This window comes from Orcinus orca, chromosome 3, assembly GCF_937001465.1.
Source record: "Orcinus orca chromosome 3, mOrcOrc1.1, whole genome shotgun sequence".
Taxonomy (NCBI): domain Eukaryota; kingdom Metazoa; phylum Chordata; class Mammalia; order Artiodactyla; family Delphinidae; genus Orcinus; species Orcinus orca.
Window position 1 is genome coordinate 115779715 of NC_064561.1, and position 22906 is coordinate 115802620.

The 22906-nt window shown below is 37.3% G+C and overlaps 1 protein-coding gene across 4 annotated transcripts in view; it reads left to right on the forward strand.

Annotated features, from left to right (window-relative positions):
* Window positions 1–790: 790 nt before the first annotated feature.
* The window catches only part of CCNH (cyclin H), a 28262-nt gene continuing 6146 nt past the window's right edge, over window positions 791–22906 (forward strand). For 3 of the 4 annotated variants that reach the window (XR_004475614.2, XR_007476668.1, XM_049708309.1), the window contains exons 1-7: window positions 791–1062; window positions 2975–3097; window positions 11422–11495; window positions 12567–12777; window positions 15742–15905; window positions 19054–19124; window positions 21085–21196. Coding sequence is in view for 2 of the 4 variants with exons in the window: in XM_049708309.1 (XP_049564266.1) it covers window positions 946–1062; window positions 2975–3097; window positions 11422–11495; window positions 12567–12777; window positions 15742–15905; window positions 19054–19124; window positions 21085–21196 (872 nt within the window). In the remaining 2 variants the exon portion in view is untranslated. The remainder of the gene's footprint in view (window positions 1063–2974; window positions 3098–11421; window positions 11496–12566; window positions 12778–15741; window positions 15906–19053; window positions 19125–21084; window positions 21197–22906) is intronic. The other variant, XM_004263549.4, reaches the window with a different exon arrangement.

The following is a 22906-nucleotide window of genomic DNA, read 5'->3' on the forward strand; positions in this document are numbered from 1 at the left end:
TGTAAACTTTGTATATCAAATGCAATTTTGAAAGCACTAATAGTTTAAAAAAAATCTCTGAAGTGTTAATAATAGCTTATTGTAAGGTGTAAGGCTCCCTTGGGGGTCAATAATAAAGATGGGAATCTCAAGAAAACCCTAAAACTACTATATATAGTGGCTTCAGAGATGGAATAGGGGGAGAAGGATTGGCTAGTTATCAACAGAAGCAGAAGGAAAAAGGCACAGAAAAAGGATAGACAGGGACACAGTGTCAGAACGATAAAGAACGATACACATGCACTGTTTCTAGTTTTCCTACCATGTTTCAGTCTCTCTCAGGTCAAGAATTTAGGTGGCGCTCCAGACACACTCTTCCTTAAAAGAGCCAGGAATGCTTCTGCCTTAGGATCTTGGCTGTTTCATCTGCCCCAAGATCATCCCCACATGATTACGTAGCCCTACTCCCTCAACTGTTTCAAGTCTTTGCTCAAATGTCACCTTCTCGCTGGGGCCTCCTCTGAACATCCTATTTAAAAGTTGACCTCCTCCAGAGTGCTTTCCTAACTTCTGATTATCTCTTGTGGATTGTTTAGGTTAGCCTCCACATGCCCTCAATGTACTTCCCTTTTGGATAGCCCTGTCTGTCGTGTCTCCTTTAAATCTTGTCGGAAAGGGGCGGAGCTAGGGCCGAGGCTCACAAAAAAGGAGGAGCGTGTCGGTTGGCTACGCCCATTTGATTCGCGGGCCGTGGTCAGAGACCCCGCGAGACTTTCTCCTAATCCGCTCCGGAAACGCGATTGCGGACGGAATTACCACGTGACCTTGACGTCGAGCCCGCGCCGACCGGCCTGAATCCTTGGGCTTCCGCGGGATCCTGGTGGTGGTTTAGCCGCTTTACGTTCCGGTTTTGTGCCGTTGGCGGTCTTCTCTGCAGACTCCCTGGGCCTTGCCTCCGACTTCACCATGTACCACAACAGTAGCCAGAAGCGGCACTGGACTTTTGCTAGTGAGGAGCAGCTGGCGCGATTGCGGGCCGACGCCAACCGCAAATTCAAATGCAAAGCTGTGGCGAACGGGAAGGTGAGGGCTCCGGCTGCCGCCCTTCTCCCTCGAGCTCTATAAACTCTTGCCCGTCCCTCTCCCCCGGGACTTCCCGCGCACCTCCCTCCCACCTCCTGTGCGCGGCGTGCGTTTATCTGTTTAATAAACAGTGAGCACCTTGCTAGGTGCAGTGGGTACGGAGACGGACAAGGCCATCCATCCCCGTAATCGAGTGGCAGACAAATAACCAGTAACATGGCGAAGAAGACTTTGTAGCATGCTAATGTAGTGGGGGGAGGCTTTTCTTAGTGCCTGTTGTGGAGATGATGGGGAGAGGACTTTCCCGGTGGACAGAGCCACAGGTGCAAAGTAGGAGGCCAGAAGTTTCAGGGTTGGTCCCCGGAATGCTCATGATTGTGTGTGGCGGAAGCTGAGTATTTGTGTATGAAAGGTTGGAGAAGGTAAGCAGGGAACTTGTAAGCGGAGGTAAATAGTTTGAACTTTGTGATGGAGGAATAGGGAAACCTTTGAAAAATTTTAGATGGGAAATAAACCTTATCAGAGTCTGTCCTAGAAAGAGCTTTATGGGAAGGAATGGATCGACTGGATGGGGGCAGGGTGGAGGCAGGGGCATGAGAGACGGTTAGCACAAACCAATTGACCACAGATGGTTTGCACTATGTGGTCTGTCAACCACGTCCTTCCTGTTTTACTTTTACCTGGAAGTCTCGTCTGTTTCATATCACTTTATTTTTGTGCTGCACAAAGTAGTGCATATTGTGCTAAATTCTAAGTATTTAGCAAGTGTTAGCTCATATAATCCTCATAACTACCCCATGAGGTAGATACTATTATTATCCTTGCATTACATCTTAGGAAACTACAGAGAGGTTGAATAACTTTCAGGCTATATTGCTGGTAAGTGGCAGAGCCAAGATTTGAAACCATGGAATCTAGTTTCAGCATTCCTTCTGTAAACCACAGTGCCATGCTGTCTCAAAATTAGCACCTGTGTTAATTTCCTAGGAAACTAGGAAAAATAACTCCATAAAAAAATTACCACAAACTGGGTGGCTTAAAACAACAGAAATTTATTGTTTCACAGTTCTGGAGGCTAGAAGTCTGAGATCAAGGTGTTGGCCGAGTGGTGCTCTGTGCAGCTTCTTTTCCTCTTTCAGCTTCTGGTAACTCCAGGTGTTCCTTTGCTTGTGGCAACTAACTCCGGTCTCTAGCTCCATCTTTACATAGTGTTCTCCCTGTGTTTCTGTCTCTTCACATGTTCTTCTTATAAAGCTACCAGTCATATTGGATTAGGAGCCCATTCTACTTCAGTAGGACCTCATCTTAACTAATTACATCTGCAGAGACCTTATTTCCTCCCATTCTGAGTACTGGGGGTTAGGACTCAACATACCTTTTTTGGTAGTCCGTAATTAAACCAATAACAGCACCAAATAGATATTTGTTGTAAAATTGTAGTATTTATCAACCGTGTAGTGTATTCTGTAGAGATTTTATAAAGATGGAGAAGAGTTAATGTGTTAAGGGTCAAAATTATCCTTGAGGCACTTGTTGATTTTTACCTCAACCTGTGTGACTTAATAACTGACTGAGAAAGGGATATTGTCCAACCATTGACAATGTGTATCTTCTTTTTGATTTATAAATAGTGACATCAAATCTGTGAACGTATGCACACACTCCTCATGATTGCTTATACATTAGTGAAGCAAATATTCAGCCGACATTCCGAGAAATTATGCAATTACAGTATAGTTTTAGTTTATTAAATGTTTTCTTAAAAGCTATTTTGTGTAATATTAGCAATTCTATAAAGAGAAAATGAGGTGTGGTATATTTCCCTTTGGTTGGAGATATAAACTTAATCTAGAAAGAGAAAAAAACATTAAGATTATCTAATTAAATTTTTGTTGTAACTTCTGACCCAAAGGTTCTTCCAAATGACCCAGTCTTTCTTGAGCCTCCTGAAGAAATGACGCTCTGCAAGTATTATGAGAAAAGATTATTGGAATTCTGTTCGGTGTTTAAGCCAGCAATGCCAAGGTCTGTTGTGGTAAGTTATAGTGATGAAGTATAATGTCCTTTAGCTAACTTACGAAATCTGTCTTCTTATAAATATTTAAATCAATTTTCTATCCACTTAAAAATGCACCTGAGTTATATATTTATATAAATATATAATTTATGTATTTAAGTTTTGTCACATATTTTTCAATAAAGGCATTAAATTATGAATTCCTATGTTGTATCTTACACAGTGTTTCAAGAATCATTCCATATCTAAAGAATTTTGAGGTCGGCTAGATAGGTCATGACATACTCATTTTATATAGAAAGAAAAAATCAAATTACTTTCCCTCTAGGTTCTCATGTGGTTGTTTCAGATGTGTGGTTCTGAGGACCCTATTTCTGTGTGTGTGTGTGTGTGTGTGTGTGTGTGTGTGTGTGTGTGTACTGTGGTGCGGTAATGGTGAGGAGAAACAGGTAGAACTTTTTGGCTATATGGATTTGTGTATGCTGTCCCTGTAATTGTTCCTATTGTGTGTGTTTTGTTGTTTTAATTGCAGTATATTTGATTTGCAGTGTTGTATTAGTTTCAGGTGTACAGCAAAGTGATTTAGTCACACATATACATATATCCTTTTTAACATTCTTTTCCCATATAGGTTGTTACAGAGTACTGAGTAGAGTTCCCTGTGTTATACAGTAGGTCCTTGTTGATTATTTTATATACAGTAGCATGTATATGTTAATCCTAACCTCTTAATTTATCCCTCACCCCCCACCTTTCCCCTTAGGTAACCATAAGTTTGTTTTCTAAGTCTGTAAGTCTATTTCTGTTTTGTAAATAAGTTCATTTGCATCATTTTTTTAGATTCCACATATAAGTGATATCATATGATATTTGTCTTTCTCTGACCTACTTCACTTAGTACGATAATCTCTAAGTCCATCCATGTTGCTGCAAATGGCATTATTTTGTTCTTTTTTGTGGCTGAGTAGAATTCCATGGTATATATGTACCACATCTTTATCCATTCATCTTTCAGTGGACATTTAGGTTGTTTCCATGTCTTCGCTATTGTGAATAGTGCTGCTGTGAACATAGGGGTGCATGTATCTTTTTGAATTATAGTTTTGTCCAGGTGTATACCCAGGAGTGGGATTGCTGGATCATATGGTAGCTCCATTTTTAGTTAGTTTTTTTTTTTTTTTTTTAAAGAGGAGAGTCTTATAACACAGCGGTCCCCAACCTTTTTTTTTTAAGATGTTGGGGGTAGGAGTTTATTAATTAATTAATTAATTTTTGCTGTGTTGGGTCTTCGTTTCTGTGCGAGGGCTTTCTCTAGTTGTGGCAAGCGGGGGCCACTCTTCATCGCAGTGCACGGGCCTCTCACTGTCGCGGCCTCTCCTGTTGTGGAGCACAGGCTCAGTAGTTGTGGCTCACGGGCCTAGTTGCTCCGCGGCACGTGGGATCCTCCCAGACCAGGGCTCAAACCCGTGTCCCCAGCATTAGCAGGCAGATTCTCAACCACTGCACCACCAGGGAAGCCCCCAGTTTTAGTTTTTTAAGGAAACTGCATGCTGTTCTCCACAGTGGCTGTACCAATTTACATTCCCACCAACAGTGTAGGAGGGTTCCCTACTCTCCACACCCTCTCCAGCATTTATTGTTTGTGGATTTTTTGATGATGGCCATTCTGAGCTGTGTGAGGTGATACCTCGTTGTAGTTTTGATTTACATTTCTCTAATAATTAGCAATGTCAAGGATCTTTTCATGTGCTTTTTGGCCATCTGTATGTGTTCTTTGGAGAAATGTCTATTTAGATCTTCTGCCCATTTTTTGATTGGGTTGTCAGTTTTTTGGATATTGAGCTGCACAAGCTGTTTGTATATTTCAGAGATTAATCCCTTGTTGGTTGCTTCGTTTGCAAATATTTTCTCCCATTCTGATGGTTGTCTTCTCGTTTGTGGTTTCCTTTGCTGTGCAAAAAGCTTTTCAAGTTTAATTAGGTCCTATTTGTTTATTTTGTTTTGATTTTCATTACTCTGGGAGGTGGGTCAAAAAAGAAATTGCTGTGATTTACATCAAAGACTGTTTTGCCTGTTTTCCTCTAAGAGTTTTATAGTGTCTGGTCTCACATTTAGGTCTTTAATCCGTTTTGAGTTTATTTTTGTGTATGGTGTTAGTGTTCTAAATTTCATTCTTGTACATGTAGCTGTCCAGTTTTCCCAGGACCACTATTGAAGAGACTGTCTTTTCTCCATTGTATAGTCTTTCCTCCTTTGTCGTAGATTAACTGACCATAGGTGTGTGGGTTTATTTCTGGGCTTTCTATGCTGTTCCATTGATCTATGTGTCTGTTAGTGTGCCAGTACCATACTGTTTTGATTACTGTAGCTTTATAGTATAGTCTGAAGTCAGGGAGCATGATTCCTTCAGCTCCATTTTTCTTAAGATTGCTTTGGCTGTTTGGGGTCTTCTGTGTTTCAATACAAATTTTAAGATTTTTGGTTCTAGATCTGCAAAAACTGCCATTGGTAATTTGATAGGGATTGCATTGAATCTGTAGATTACTCTGGGTAGTACAGTAAGTCCGCTACATATGAACCTTCAAGTTGTAAACTTTCAAAGATGCAAACGTGCGTTTACATGTCCAATCACATTAAGTTAGTTCACATGTCTGGCATACATTGTCATATGTGTGCATCCTCTACAAGTGGTTGTGCTTTTGTGTACTTTACAGTACAGTACTGTATAGAGTACAGTGGTACAGTATCTTTATTTCAAACCCAGGATGTCCAGAAGCAAGCGAAAAAGCAGTGGAGATGTAACTGGTACTACTGTACTTTTCAAGGCACTGTACTGTAAGATTAAAAATTTTTTATTTTTTGTTTGTTTTTTATGTATTATTTGTGTGAAAAGTATTATAAATCTATTACAGTATAGTACTTATATAGTTTCCCAATCGTGTTAGTTGGGTACCTAGGCTAACTTAATTGGACTTATGAACAAATTGGACTTACGAACGCACTCTGAATGGAACTCATTCAGATGTAGGGGACTTAACTGTGCAGTCATTTTGACAATACTGATTCTTCCAATCTAGGAACATGGTGTATCTTTCCATCTGTTTGTGTCATCTTCAATTTCTTTCATCAGTGTCTTATAGTTTTCAGAGTTCAGGTCTTTTGCCTCCTTAGGTAGGTTTCTTCATAGGTATTTTATTCTTTTTCGTGTGATGGTAAATGGGATTGTTTTCTTAATATCTCTCTGATCTTTCATTGTTAGTGTATAGAAATGCAAGAGATTTCTGTATATTAATTTTGTATCCTGCAACTTTACCAGTTTAATTGATGAGCTCTAGTAGTTTTCTGGTAGCATCTTTAGGATTTCCTTAGTATCATGTCATCTGCAAACAGTGACAGTTTTACTACTTTTCCAATTTGAATTCCTTTTGTTTCTTTTTCTTCTCCGATTGCCGTGGCTAAAACTTCCAAAACTATGTTCAGAAACAGTGTCGAAGGTGGACATCCTTGTCTTGTTCCTGATCATAGAGGAAATGCTTTCAGCATTTACTTTTTAACATCCTCTATGATGTTAGCTGTACGTTTGTCATTTATGGCCTTAACTATGTTGAAGTATGTTCCCTTTATGCCCACTTTCTGGAGAGTATTTATCATGAATGGGTGTTGGATTTTCTCAAGCTTTTACTGCATCTATTGAGATGATCATATAGTTTTTATTCTTCAATTTGTTAATATGGTGTATCACACTAATTAATTTGCAGATGGAAAAATCCTTGCATCCTAAGATAAATCCCACTTGATGATGGTGTATGATCTTTTTAATATATTGTTGGATTCTGTTTGCTAGTATTTTGTTGAGGGTTTTTGAGTCTATGTTCATCAGTGATACTGGCCTGTAATTTTCTTTTGTGGTATCTTTGTCTACTTGTGGTATCAGGGTGATGGTGACCTCATAGAATGGGTTTGGGAGTGTTTCTTCCTCTGCAATTTTTTGAAATATTTCTGAAGGATAGGTGTTAACTCTTCTCTAAGTGTTTGATAGAATTTGCCCGTGAAGCCATCCTGTCCTGGACTTTTGTTTGTTGGGAGTTTTTTAACCACAGTTTTAATTTCAGTGCTTGTGATTGGTCTATTCATATTTTCCTTTTCTTCCTGGTTCAGTTTTGCTTGATTTTACTGTGCAAAGAATTTGTCCATTTCTTCTGGGTTGTCCATTTTATTGGCATATAGTTGCTTGTAGTCTTTTCTTATGATCCTTTGTATTTCTGTGGTGTCCATTCTAACTTCTCCTTTTTCATTTCTAATTTTATTGATTTGAGCCCTTTCCCTTTTTTTCTTGATGAGTCTGGCTAAAGGTTTATCAGTTTTGTTTATCTTTTCAAAGAACCAGTTTTTAGTTTCATTGATCTTTTGTTTTCTTCATCTCTATTTCATTTATTTCTGTTCTGATCTTTATGATATCTTTCCTTCTGATAACTTTGGGTTTTGTTTGTTCTTTCTCTAGTTGCTTTAGGTGTAAGGCTAGGTTGTTTATTTGAGATTTTTCTTATTTCCTGAGGTAAGATTGTATTGCTATAAACTTCCCTCCTAGAACTGTTTTTCCTGTGTCCCATAGGTTTTGGATCGTCATGCTTTCGTTTTCATTTGTCTCTAGGAATTTGATTTCCTCTTTGATTTCTTCAGTGATCCATTGGTTGTTTAGTAGCATATTGTTTAGCCTCCAGGTGTTTGTGTTTTTTACAGTTTTTTTCTTGTGGTTGATTTCTAATCACAGCATTGTGGTTGGAAAAGATGCTTGACATGATTTCAGTTTTCTTAAATTTATCTAGACTTGCTTTATGTCCCATCATGTGATCTATCCTGGAGAATGTTCTGTGTGCACTTGAGAAGAATGTGTATTCTGCTTTCAGGTGGAATGCTCTAGAAATATCAATTAAGTCCATCTGGTCTAATGTGTCATTTAAGGCCTGTGTTTCCTTATCGATTTTGTTTGGATGATCTGTCCATTGGTATAAGTGGGGTGTTAAAATCCCCCACGATTTCTCCTTTTCTGGCTATTAGCATTTGCCTTATCTATTGAGGTGCTCCTGTGCTGGGTGCATATATATTTACAATTGTCATATCTTTTTCTTGGATTGATCCCTTTATCATTATGTAGTGGTCTTTTTTGAATCTTGCAACAGTCTTTATTTGAAAGTCTGTTTTGTCTGAGTCTCGCTACTCCAGCTTTCTTTTGATTTCCATTTGCATGGAATATCTTTTCCCATCCCCTCACTTTCAGTCTGTATGTGTCCCTATGTCTGAAGTGGGTCTCTTGTAGACAGCATATATATGGGTCTTGTTTTTGTGTCCATTCAGCCAGTGTGTGTCTTTTGGTTGGAGCGTTTAATCCATTTACATTTAAGGTAATTACTAATATGTATGTTCTTATTGCCATTTTGTTATTGTTTTGGGATTTTTTTTAAGCTGTGTACTCTTAGATGGAGTTTAAATATTTTTTTAAATTAATTATTTATTTTTGGCTGCATTGGGTCTTCGTTGCTATGTGCCAGCTTTCTCTAGTTGCAGCAAGCGAGAGCTACTCTTGTTGCGGTGCATGGGCTTCTCATTGTGGCGGCTTCTCTTGTTGCGGAGCACGGGCTGTAGGCACACGGGCTTCAGTAGTTGTGGCACACGGGCTCAGTAGTTGTGGTTTGCGGGCTCTAGAGCGCAGGCTCAGTAGTTGTGGTGCACGGGCTTAGTTCCTCTGTGGCATGTGGGATCTTCCCGGACCAGGGATTGAACCCGTGTCCCCTGCACTGGCAGGCAGATTCCTAACCACTGAACCACCAGGGAAGTCCCTGGGATTGTTTTTATAGGTCTTTTTTCTTCCCTTCCTCTTTTGTTCTCCTCTCTTGTGATTTTATGACTACCTTTACTGTTGTGTTTGGATTGCTTTTTCTATTGTAGATTTTTGGTTTGTGGTTACCATGAAGATTTGGTATAGTAGTCTACACACACACACACACACACACACACACACACACACACAAGATTAAGTTCCTGGTCTCTTAATTTCAAATGCATTTCCAATATCCTTCATTTGTATTCTCCTCACAATTGCTACTTTTGATTTATGTGTGGATGATTTCCTACCTTTATGTTTGCTTTTACCAGTGAGCTGTCCCATTTGTAATTTTCTTGTTTCTAGTTGTGGCCTTTTCTTTTCCGATAGAAAAGGCATTCTTTTGGCATTTTTTGGAAAGCTGGTTTGGTGGTGCTGAATTCTTGTAGCTTTTTCTTGCCTGTAAAGCTTTTGATTCCTCTGTCGAATCTGAACGAGAGCCTTGCTGGGTAGAGTATTTTTGGTTGTATGTTTTTCCCTTTCATCACTTTAAATGTATCGTGGCACTCCTTTCTGTCCTGTAGAATCTCTGCTGAAAAATCAGATGATGACCTTATGGGGATTCCCTTGTATGTTATTTGTTGCTTTTTCCCCCTTGTTGCTTTTAATATTTTCTCTGTCTTTAATTTTTGTCAGTTTGATTAGTATGTGTCTCATTGTGTTCCTCCTTGGGTTTATCCTCTGTGCTTCCTGGACTTGGGTGACTGTTTCCTTTCCCATTTTAGGGAAGTTTTCAGCTATAATCTCTTCAAATATTTTCTCAGGCCCTTTCTCTGTCTCTCCTCTGGAACCTCTATAATGCGAATGTTGGTGGACTTAAATGTTGTCCCAGAGGTCTCTTAAACTGTCCTCATTTCTTTTCATTCTTTTTTCTTTAATCTGTTCTGTGTCAGTGATTTCCACCATTCTGTCTTCCAGCTCACTAATCCACTTTTCTGCCTTATTTATTTTGCTATCGATTCCTTCTAATGTATTTTTCATTTGAGTTAAGGTATTGTTCATCTGTTTGTTTGTTCTTTACATTTTCTGGCTCTTTGTTAAACATTTCTTGTGTCTTGTGTGCCTCCATTTTTTTTTCCGATCTTGGATCATCTTTACCGCATTACTCTGACTTTTTTTTCAGGTAGATTACCTGTCTCCACTTCACTTAGTTGTCCAGCTGGGGTATTATTTTGTTCCTTTGCCTGGATTTGTGTATTTTTGTTGATAGAAAATTAAACTGAAATTTAAAAGCTGAAAGATTAAAAAGGGGGAAAGGTGTATAAAATATTTTTCTCTTATCTCACAGATTTGTTGTGAATATCAAATATGAAAGTTTTGTCTTAAGTGAAAGTAGATCATACATTTTAAAGTTATACCAAGTGAATAATTTATGGCCCAGAAAAGAATAAACTCCTAGAAAATATTCTCCATTTTTATAGTTGAAAAAACTGAAGTATATTGAAAATACCAAGTCCAAAAGTATTCATAGTGTTTTCTGTTTTTTACTGGACCTTTATCTAAGAGACCTGATTCATGAAAAATTTTAGATGTGCTTGCTTTCTATTTCCAGATTTGATCTTAGTCTTTTCTGATAAGAAAACAGTAACACAAGGTGGTAGGTTTAAGTGATCTTTTCAGATGAAGAAACTGAATCCTTGAATGAACTTCTTTGTGGAATTTGTCTTTATATAACTTGCTTATTTATAACTCTTTTGGTTTTTGTTTCACATAAAATGACAAAACTAAACTTTTAAAATATTTAAAAAGAAATGTATTTTTTTCTATTCTAAAGTAGATAAATATTTATTTCATTGGTTCTAGCCAAATGAAATAGTTTTTAAAAAAGTACAAGCAGACCTTGGTTGAAAACAGCCCTGTCCCTTATTAGATTTGTGACCTTGAACAAGTCAGCTAACCTCATTGATATTCAGTTTCTTCTTCTATAGAGATAGCAGTACCTCACCAAGCTGTTATAATTAAAATAAGATGATAGTTTTATACTTGGCACAGAGTGTGGCACATGGGGTGCAGTCAGTAAATGGTAGGTGCTGCTTCTCCTGTTTGGTGTGGCAGCAGGTTAGATCACAGAACCAGAGTGGATTTAGAGAGAAGGCTCATTGCCCTGACCATGTTATTCTGCCAGTATTTTACTAAATGGACTGCTTAAGCTGTGATCATTTGTATAAATTATACAAATATATATAATTGTGTAAACCCCCCCCCCCACATTTTTAAAATTAAGCCAGTGACCATAGGAAGGATAAGCCAGGATAGGTGGGGAAGGACAACAAAGGCTTGGCTGTGGTTTTTCTGTTGTAATTTATCACAATTTATTTTGACTTAAGAAGTAATAAGTTTTGGGGTTTTTTTAAGGTGACTTTTTCAAAGAAACCTTGGCATAAATAAGTTTTTTTTTAAATACAAAATTTAACTTGTATGTGTGAATAGGTTCTGATAATATATGTATTTTTAATCTTAGGGTACAGCTTGTATGTATTTCAAGCGCTTTTATCTTAATAACTCAGTAATGGAATATCACCCGCGGATAATAATGTGAGTATAAGTCTAATTTATTGATTTTCATTTAAGAAGACTTTTATACTCTTTGAGCATGTGTGTGTGAAAAAATGACTTCCTAATAAAGGGTAATTTAGACTTTCATTCTATTCTGAACTTAAGATCCCTCCTGATACTCATTAATATACCTGTATAATTCTTCCTTCCCTGTAATACTGATGGCATCAGTTTTGGCACTTGTCCAAATTCAAATTCTGTTTTTCTTAAACTGGCTTCCATAATATCCCTTTCTGTTAGCTGAACTTGTCTTCGCCCATTTGCTCTGAGAATCATTTACGGTAACTCCTCTTCCTGTACATCCCATCAGTTTACAAGTCCTATAGTTCCATAGTCATTTCACTTGAACAAAGGTCTGTTTTGTTTCTGCCCTCTGCTAAGCACTGTGCTTATCATTAAAAATAAGAATGAAGTTAGTATGAGACTCATCAAAGAACTTGCTGTCAATCGTGCTGTCCCTGTATATTTTCTCTTTTTCATTTCCATTTCTACCAGTCTAGGTCAGGCCCTTCTTACTTCCAGTCTTTGTTTTTGTGGTAATCTTATTACTACTAATTTCTCACTCTGAAATTTATGTAGTAGCCATGAGAGTTTCATAGGTTTGTTCCTGAGGTAATAATCCCCTATTTAAATGTCCTTGGAGACTTCCACTGATGGCTTTCCATAATGTTTCTTTAACACCTTTCTTCTCAGGCCCATATGTACATATGTGTGTACTATTTTTTTTTCTCTTCCATCTATATTTCATGATGCTGAGTACCCTTATTCTTCAGTTATTTTGTTTTTCCAGATACTTGGGCTGAACTATATAAAACTGGCATTAAGTTACTAATGATTGAATGCTGTGGCACTGTTATACAGTTCAACCTAATTTTTATAGTCTCCGTATGGATAAAAAGATTAAACAGGAAACTCTCTTTTTTTAAATCAATTTCCTTAGTTGTCTAGTATAGTCATTTGTGAATATTAGGCAATTTTAGAACATATTTTAGAAATATTTTGGTATTTCTCGAAGTATATACATATCCTTCCCCTTATTTTTTCCTCTAGGCTCACTTGTGCATTTTTGGCCTGTAAAGTGGATGAATTCAATGTGTCTAGTCCACAGTTTGTTGGAAATCTGCGGGAGAGTCCTCTTGGACAAGAGAAGGCACTCGAACAGATTTTGGAATATGAACTACTACTTATACAGCAACTTAATTTCCACCTTATTGTCCACAATCCTTATAGACCCTTTGAGGGCTTTCTCATTGATTTAAAGGTAATCTTGCTGACTAAAGTAAACTGGTGGAGTAAACTCCTTTGCTATTGTTCTTTAACCAAAATAATCAAAATTTTTTTATAACTAGTAATGATCCTAATTGTTACACAGTTAGCTTGCTAAAATGTGTTTGGCCTGGACTTCTAGGGCAATGGTTCTCAAACTTCAGTGTGCATCAGAATCACATGGAGGGCTTATTAACTGAGAGTGTCAGACTGTAGTTCTTGAGCTTCTGATCTAGTAGATTTGCAAATACTCGTCCAGGGACCATAATGAGGACAACTGTAATGCTTTTAAAGACTTCAGATAACTCTTCTAACTCAAGTATACTGTCTTGGATCTTCATACATACAAAATTCTTAATTTTAAACTACAAGATTGCTAAGTGACTTCTATTTTTAGGGCATTGTGAACTGAAGTCAATATGTGGGCATCAAAAATAACAGTAAATAAATGTTTTGTCAGAACATTGACAAAAGCAGCTTGTTTTGTTTTGGCCCTGAAGAAGGACTTTAGATAGTGTGAGTTAAGTGAACAGAAGTCAAAAACTGGTTCATTCATCTTGAGTGGCCAAATTTGGGTGCCTTCTATATGTCAAACATGGTGCTTGAGGATGTAGTCAAGAACAAGACAGGAACAGCCTCCCCTTCATAGGCCTTACAGTCTAATGGGAAAGACAATCGTATATTCAGTGTGCTAAGTGTTAACAGAAGGGGAAATACAGGGTACTTTAGAAGGAGATAGCAGATTGAGAAGGGGAGACAGTTCTGAGAAAGTGTAATTTGAAGTAAAATTCAGAGCAAGAGTAGGGATTGGGTGGTGGAAGAGCATCCCATTCAGAGAGACTCTTCTGGTCAAAGGCCCAGACTTAACAAACCATGGTGTACTAAAGAACCTAAACAGAACTTAGAGGTAAATGGGGAGGACTGCCACGGAGTGCTGCCTGAGTGGAAGGCAGAGTGTAGACTGTGGAGGTAACATTACAGATTTTGAATAGAGCAATGGGATGCCAGTGAAAGGGTCAAGTCTGATGAGTGACGTGATTAGGTTTGCAGCTATAAAAAACATGTTGGCAAACTCATGCATCAGCCTGCGTCAGATGTTTATTGCACACCTGTATGTGTCAGGCATAACGTGCAGAATGGATTCGAATGGATGAAGGGATACCAGTTGGGATGCTGTTACAGTAGTTCAAGCAGAAAGACAGCGGTTGGTTTGACTCATGAAGTGGTAGTGGGTACAGAGAGCGCTTCTTGGGCTTTGGAATCAGTAGAGCTTGAGGAATGATTGCGTACAGAGAGCGAGGACAGTGGAAGAACCCCCAGGTTTCTGGCCTGAGCGTATTGGTGGATGGTGGTACACTTATACAGGAAACAGTGGCACAGGAGAGATTTATTGATGGTGGTGGGGTAGGGATTTGATGAATCTGGTTTGGGACATGATGAATTTCCATTGCTTGCAAGACATTCAGGTTGGTACATATTTGTGTCTGGAGGCCAGAGAAGATGGCTAGGCTGGAGGCATAGATTTGGGCATCACTGCTGCCCCAGGAAGATTTAAAGTGGATTGGCCATAAGGACCATTTAAAGGGTAGCTAGAGAAAAGTAAGAAGCTAGTAAGAAGACTGAAGAATATCCAAAGAGGTAGGACTTTTGGAGAAGTGAAGGGAAGTAGAATACTTTTAGAATATGATCGGGGAAGCTCTCCAATCCTGCACAGAATTCAGGCAAAGTAAAAGTTGACATTTGCTAGATTTAGTGCCAGAAAGGTGACTTGTGATCTTGGTGAAATTAGTCTTCTTGGAGTGTGAAGGAAAAAAACAGATTGGAGCTGGTTGGGGAATAGAAGGTGAGAAAACAAGTGTGTATAACTTGGATTAAACAGCTTGTCTTTGAAGTGGGAAAAGAAGATGGGATGATTGAGAAGATGGGGGAACTGCTAGAAGTAGAAGAAAGGAACAGTTTTTTGTCATGTTTTGTTTTGCATGAGAAACTTTAGAACACTAGTAGAGAAAGCTTAATGGAACATGTGTAGCTCAAGTTTTCCTTTGGAGTGTGGTAGAAGGGCCTGGCATGGGATTTTGAAGCAAGGTAGAAAAACTGGCTATTTCTCTTAACGGAGGGAAAGAGGAAAGCATGGGTGAGGATAACGTTATGTTTGGGGATTTGGCCATAGCAGGAAATACAGTGTCTTTGTTATCAACAGAGATCATTTTCTGAGAGCAGTGGAGTTTCTGAGAATTATCAAAGATATTGAGTCAGGTAGAAAGTGTTTAACATAATCACTGAAAAATGGGAGAATACATTTTCTGTGGAATATTTTAGCTAGGCAGTGTTGAGAGCCTTGTTGAGATCAGTGAACTTGAATTTATAGTAATATTACCAGACCTGTTGGTTGTATTGTTTTCTCTAGCAGCACCCAGAAATCTGGGTATAGTTGCAAAGCAGAAAGTTGGTTGAATTCGACCACTATTGAAGTTTTGCTGGAAATATGTTGGCAGCATACTGGGGCAGGGAATGGAAGAGGGAAATGAGAACCAGTGGACACTGGTGAGTAGAAGCAAGTATAGGGATAAGGAACCAGAGGTCCTGAGGAGGAAGTCAAAGAACAGCTGTGAAGTAACTGAGCAAAGGGAATGCTGGGTCAGAGTAGAATGTTGGATTTGTCATATCAGAGGTTATGATAGGTTATGTCATATCAGAGGATATGCCATGTCATATCAGAGGTTTCAGAAATTCATTTCCCAAAAGTAAACTTTTAGTAGAAGGAATTTCAAATCAAAATGAGGTGGTGCTTTGGTTTCTAAATGTGATCTTACAGGAGTTACTAAAAGTAACTAAAAGTTACTAAAAGTTACTAAAAGTATCCTGTGCTAAGCACTTTCTGGTTTATAGGAATAGTTTTGTACTGTTATTACTCCATGAGACTCTCAGAAGTGATAACATTTGCAAACTTTCTTTCTAGACTCGCTATCCCATGTTGGAGAATCCAGAGATTTTGAGGAAAACAGCTGATGACTTTCTTAATAGAGTTGCACTGACGGATGCTCACCTGTTATACACACCTTCCCAGATTGCTCTGACTGCCATTTTATCTAGTGCATCCAGAGCAGGAATTACTATGGAAAGGTATTATTTTGTGTTTTAACTTAGATTAGACTCACTCCCTCAGTTTATTCCTTCCTGGAGTACCAAGTTTTTAAGTAAGGTTCACTTTGTAACATTAGTCCTTCATATCTTCTGTGGTTGAGGGTTGTCGAGGGCAACTGAGGGAAGAAATGGAATCACCTTTTAAGGAAATATTTAAAAATTCAGTAAAATATTTTTGAGCTAAGAGGATCCATTTATGACTGAAGTAGAATTAAATCAGGTGATCCTCAAAAGACTGATAACAGCTATCAATATATGGCAAATTTAGAAGTTTTATGAACTGGTAAGCAGCATGAGTGCAACAAATACGTCTGCCTTGTTTTATCATTAATCTCCTGCTGTGGAGCATGTATGGCACATGGAATTCAGTAAAGATTTGTTGAATGAATAATACTTTAGGGAATGTCCAAATGAATCTTAGTGAGCTACAGATACTAATAGCTGATACATAAGTGCGCACTGAGAACCAGGCTCTGTGATAAGCACTTTACATGAATTAAATTCACTTGATTCTTATAATATCTTGTGCGAAGGTTAATTACATATCTATTATATTCATTTATAACTAACTCAAGCACAGGCTAGCAGTAAGTTAGACTTTAAAAATCTTCACATTTAATTTCTTTCTAGCGATTTCATTTCTGTATACCTTCAAAGCTCTGCTTGATTCATTCATAGAAATAGCTGAGGAGGAAAGATGATAAAACTTTCTGAATTTAAACTTTTCTGCATGTTTGTAATCCCTCGTCTGTAATTTCGTAATCCATTGATACAGTGGCAGGAAACATGAACAGATGTGATTTAGTCTTTATTCAACTGAATGGGAATGGTTTTAGGTTTCTTTGCAGAAATATTAATGTTACTGATTACATGATACTGCCCCAGAATATCACTGAAGTATTTCACATTTCATGGTATATACACCATGTTAAGTTTCTAAGACATGAATAATTCTGAATTTCAAAACAAATCCAAGATAAAGGATTGTGGGTTTGTATTTTGTTTAATTTATGGTATGACTCTTCTGTATAAACATAGCTCACCAACTGTATATAAGTATATACATTTAATCCCAAAGTGATCTATACCTACATTTATTTACTAAGCAAACCTTTATGGAGGTTTTTTTTTTACATTGCCTTCTATGTACCATGCACTGTACTATACTGTAGAAATATAAGAATGAGCAAGCTATCCTTGTAGGAAGGGTGGCCATACAAATTGATACCTATGGAGTTTGCGGGTTATGGAGCTTCCATAGTGTAAGGGAAAAAGCCTCTTTTTCACAATTCAAACAACCAGTTGTTTGCTTAATCTGTTTAAGCATTGTATCTTATGCAGGTATATGCTAATTTTTCAGTGGTGAGATTTTTCTTATGTCAGTAGAGAGGGATGAAGGATCCTAAGGTCCAAATTAGAGTGTATTTCATCTTAGAAGTTTAGTTAGTTATAATTTCAGATAGGCAGGTGAAAGTGAAATTGTGGTACCTTGGGCTCATTGCAAATTGAATACACTTTTGTTGCATTCCCAGGGACTATAGACATTTGGGCATTTTTTTCCCTTGAGGAAATGCTTTCAAATCATTTTTAGCTTCTGAAATCCTTTGCAACTTTTGAGATACATGGAAACTGCCTTTATATTTATTACTGATTTCAAAAGGGGGGAGTCCTTGTGCTGTTGTTATATTCTGAATGAGGCTTTAAGATTATTAGTCATAGAATGTTACACTGTTGTTGATTAGAGGTTTCTTCTTTTTCATTGGATTTAGAGCTTTATTTTGCATCTCCTAGTTTGACTTCTTAGGTAGTGAAAAAAAAAAAGATGTCAAAAGTGTGAGGAGTTTTAGGGAGAAAAGTGAAAGGAAAAAACTAATTGTTATTTTGAATTACTGATAACAAGAAATGTATTAGTTGTTAGGGGAGGTATTTTTATTTATTTATTTTTTTGCGGTACACGGGCCTCTCACTGTTGTGGCCTCTCCCGTTGCGGAGCACAGGCTCCGGACGCGCAGGCTCAGTGGCCACAGCTCACGGGCCCAGCTGCTCCGCGGCATGTGGGATCTTCCCGGACCGGGGCACAAACCAGTGTCCCCTGCATCGGCAGGCGGACTCTCAACCACTGCGCCACCAGGGAAGCCCTAGGGGAGTTATTGATTTCCATATCTAAAATGAAACTCCCACAATACACGATGAAGATGTAACAGCAAAGGTAGTTATCAAAACTTTGTAATGTAGTTTAAATGATTTTGATAGTTTAAAAGACATACAGCAACAAAATTTCTTAAAGAATCGTCTTTCTAATTTTTGTAATTTTATTTCACCCAAGAGAAAAATTAATAGCTTTTTTTACATTCATGTTTGAAAGATTACGTTGCCTTGAGAATCTGTTCACTTGGGCTTTTATCAGTTATAGATCAAGTTCAAGTATATAAAACCTCAGAGTAACTAAAAATTTAAACATAGAAATTACATTTTTATACTGTCATTAGTTCCAAGAAAACAGATAATTGGGCTTTATGTACATTTATGGAATAGTATTAACACCTTTGATCTGGACTTGATGCAAAAAAGATGTAATAGATTTGTAAAGCGTGGGGTGATGTTCTTATTGGTTTGAATACCTGTTTGTCCCAAGAAGAGCAATTATAGTTAACATGGACTTGATATTAAGGGGAGAGAGAATCCTTACTAGTGCCAGGTTTTAGCTCTGCTGCTACCTGACTTTATTCATAACTTCTCTGTCCCTGTGACTCAGATTCCTCACCTGTAAAATGAGTGAGATTAAACTCATAGGTCTAAATATTAAACACTTAACATTAAAAGTATTGAGTATTGCTCCTGTTAGTTTCATATCATTTTTTCTCTGAATATATTATGGAAATTAAATTAACTTGAACATTAAGCGTTTTGAATCTAGTATAAATTGTAGTAAATCCTTAAGACTGTAAGAGATACAGATTATAGTTTAGTAGAGTTCAAAGTATTGTTATTTAACAGTTTTAAAGTAAATTTATTTAAAAACTGATCTTGATGAAATGAACATGGAGGAAAGTAATTTATGATGTCATATTTTCTCAAGATGCTATATGTGTTCAATAGATTTAAATTTTTTTCCTTTCTTTTCCAGTTATTTATCAGAAAGTCTGATGCTAAAAGAGAACAGAACTTGCTTGTCACAGTTACTAGATATAATGAAAAGTAAGTAAAACAGAACACTTTATAAAATACTCTTCTATCACAAAGCTACTTTCTAAGTAAATAACATCCTGGTATTTAACTTGAGATAACAGATTATTGTTTAGATTTACTTATATTGAATTACTGTATCATGGAGGCATGAAGGATACATTGGTGAAGAACAAATAGAAGGTACATGAAAGAAAGTAGTTTTTACACAGAACTTTTTAGGAAAGTGAAAATATAATCAGATTCAGAAAGGATTGAGATTCAAAACAGGGTCCTTTTAAAATATACCCAAATATGATGAGCACTGAAAAAGATCTCAGGGAATTAAAGCCTAATTAAATTTGAAACTTCCATTTTGTAGGTAAATTAGCTTTAACTAGTTAATATGTGTCATTTGCTAGTTCTGCCAGTATTTTGAATTTGGCCCAATGAAACTGATTTCAGGCTCTTGGGCTTCAGAACTGTGGGAGAATCCATTCTGTTGTTTTAATAAGCCTTACTAAGTTTGTGGTAATTTTTAATAGCAGCCTCAGGAAACTAACACAGCTCCTCACAACAAAGAATTATCCAGCCCAAACTAGTGTCAATGCTGAGAAACACTGTCTTAAGGGTTTTTTTTCTTCTTTCACTTTTTAAAAATATAGTTGGTTTACAATGTTGTGTTAGTTTCAGGTGTACAGCAAAGTGATTCAGATTCCTTTCCATTATAGGTTATTACAAGATATTGAATATAGTTTCCTTAGCTGTACAGTAGGTACTTGTTGAGTCAGAACCTCCACTAAACTGGTTGGCTAGGTTAGCCAGTCCTTTCCATTTTCATACTTGCTCATGTCACGCTGCATGCTCATGGCTACTAGACTACTCGTTAGGGTTAAAAACAGTGTGTTTGTTTCCAAACCTTTTGTGCCAATGTCCTTGTTAATAAAATCTGTGGTTTAAATACTGAATAAACCAATAAAATATGAGATTGAATATCTTGATCTTGGGTGACAGGGAGTACTTCTTACATGTTTTATATTTCAAAAGTCAACATGCTTCAGGGTGTGGAAGTATCATTTCTTATTTCTTTCCTTGAAATGATCTTTGATGCCTTCCCTCTTTGAGAAAAATGGATTTGTGATTTATGAATCATAAGGTAGGTTTTCAGTTATACCACTAGAGGGTTCACTTCCAAAGCTAACTGCAGTTTGGCCATAGACATTTGGATCAGGGAATTTAGTAGGTAGAAGAGGTCTTAAAGGTAACTCACTGTGCTCATTTTATAGCTGACAGTTTTATTACTGATTTTGTCTCAGTATCTTTATTTTATTCCATTTGTTTTAGTACAAAATAAGAATAGCTCTTGATAAAACACTCAGAGCTTTAGCAATATTAAGGTATCTTATTCATCATTTTTCACACAAAGATATTGTCCTAAGGGTGTTAAGTCACTAGTATTAATTCAGTTGCAAACACTGCTTTATTTGCATTATGAAATAAGTCACTCATTTGGAGCACGTGGCTGGTTAATAGTAAGCCCTGGATCTCTCATCATTTCCCTAATAAATCTTGACATGTTTTTACTAAGCATCTTCCCTTCATTACATGTTATGTAATAATGGTTTTCTTTGTAAATAAGTAGTACACTCTTGGCCTACCATCTGTAGGATAGAATCTTATGAATCTGGTGGGTGGCAGGGAACAAAGCAAAAAGTGACCATGGTAGGATTTAAAAAAAATACTGACTAGTAGAGCATGCTTATCTTTAGGCTGTACATGATGTGGGCTAAGCAGCAGACAGCTATAATAACTTGAACTAGAAGTATGGTGTTCAGTGGATTTTAATGTGGAACAGTATTAATCCTGGTAAGAATAATCCCATTTCAAGAGTGTTTTTTGTTCCCAAAACTAGATGGGAAAACATCATTCAACTCCCTTATGAGAACAAGGCTTTTTATTATCTGGTATAAATGCTTTTTTTATCTCCACATAGGTATGAGGAACTTGGTAAAAAAATATGAACCACCCAGACCTGAAGAAGTTGCTGTTCTGAAACAGAAGTTGGAGAGATGTCACTCTGCTGAGCTTGCACTTAACGTAATTACGTAAGTAGATGTGAGACTGTTAATTCGAGAATAGATATAATTGTTACTGTCTCCAGCTTGTCTTTAAATTACTTAATTGGTAAATGTTTGCTCATGTGGGGAAAACTGACTTACAGATTTTTTTTATTGACTGGAGATTTCTAACAGGATTAAACACGAGATAATAAATTACGAATTTCGCTTTCATAGTACATTCTGCTCCTGCTATGACTAATGTGTTCTTTGGCTTGTGGGCCCTGTCCTGTTCTGTTACTCCTTGTGGGGTCCCGTGGGCAGTTTTCCTAGGGAATTCCTGCACCTCTTCTTGCCCTTTTAATCTTTCGGTTCTCTGTAGGTCTGGTATCTCCTCTGAAGAACAAGTATACTGTTCCACACTTATTTCTGTTAGCTAGGGTGGGGAAACTTGGCATATTTTCTCTCAGTGGTAACTTTATATTGAAGACAGAACCAATAGGAAAATGTGCTGTTCGATCTCTTCTTGCAGCCATAAGGAACACTGTTAATGTGTCTTACTGATTTGTAGGCTGAATGTGGAAATCACCATTTTCAGGTTCTTTATGCTTTGCAGTTTGAAGGATCTACTTAACCCTTTTAGACATTTAAAACAATTGAGGATATGGGCAGGTATAGGAATGGTAAAACTATTATTTTCTATTCTGTGGAATTCATTCTGTAAAATTTACTGGGGGTTAGCTCTGGCATCTGAACAGTAAGATGCATTTGAGATGTTTTTGATCTCTAATCGGGGACTGTATCCTATTGCATAATATATGAGAAGCCAGAACAGCATTCCAAGGTCTTCAAATCAGGTACACATGACTCAAATTCTTTAACTATAAAGTTGTAGTAGGAGAATATCCAAGGACTTATCAAGTGTGCAACATATGGGACTATATATTTGTAGCTGTAACTGTAAAACATGGCTTAGCATAGAACTTAAAATTGGTAAATTTCATTCCTGGGTTTCAGTGGTAACTAAGAGGAAGGAAGGAGTGGTGGCAGAGAGGTAAAGAAAAATGTTGACTTTAATGAATGAAAGTATTAAAGCACTGATTTATAATCTCTTCACATTGATTTTGAAATGGGCTTAGACCAGGCGTTGGCAAACTATGGCCCATGGGCCAATCTGGGCCACTACCTGTTTATAGTAGTAGTTTTATTGGAACAGAGGTACACCCAGTAGTTTGCATTATTGTCTACTGCTGTTTTCACACTATAGCAGAAGAGTTGGGTAGTTGTCACAGAAACTGCATGGCCTACGAGGCCTAAAATATTTACTCTGACCTTTTCAAAGAAAATTTTGTCAACCTCTGAATTAGACCACTGAACTATTAATCCTACCCTTCCACCTAGGTAATGGACCATAATCCAAAATTCCTAATTGCCAGAATTTACATCTTACTCCAGGTGACCATTTGCTTTGCACTGTGTCAAGCAAATCTTGCATATCTATGAGTACTTGAGGGGTGCTTCTCAAACTGTGTGTAAAGGACTGTTGGTTTTCTTTTTAACCCATTACAGACCTATACTTCTGTAAAATATAACCACCAATTACTTAGAAAAACAAAATAAAAAGACATAAAAAATAAGCTTAAATTTTATTAGAATCAACAGTCATAAATTTATCAAATTGCTATAAAAGTTTCTAAACATACACTTAATTTCTGTACTTATTGCACACTGGAAATGGTTCATGGAGCAGCAGCATTG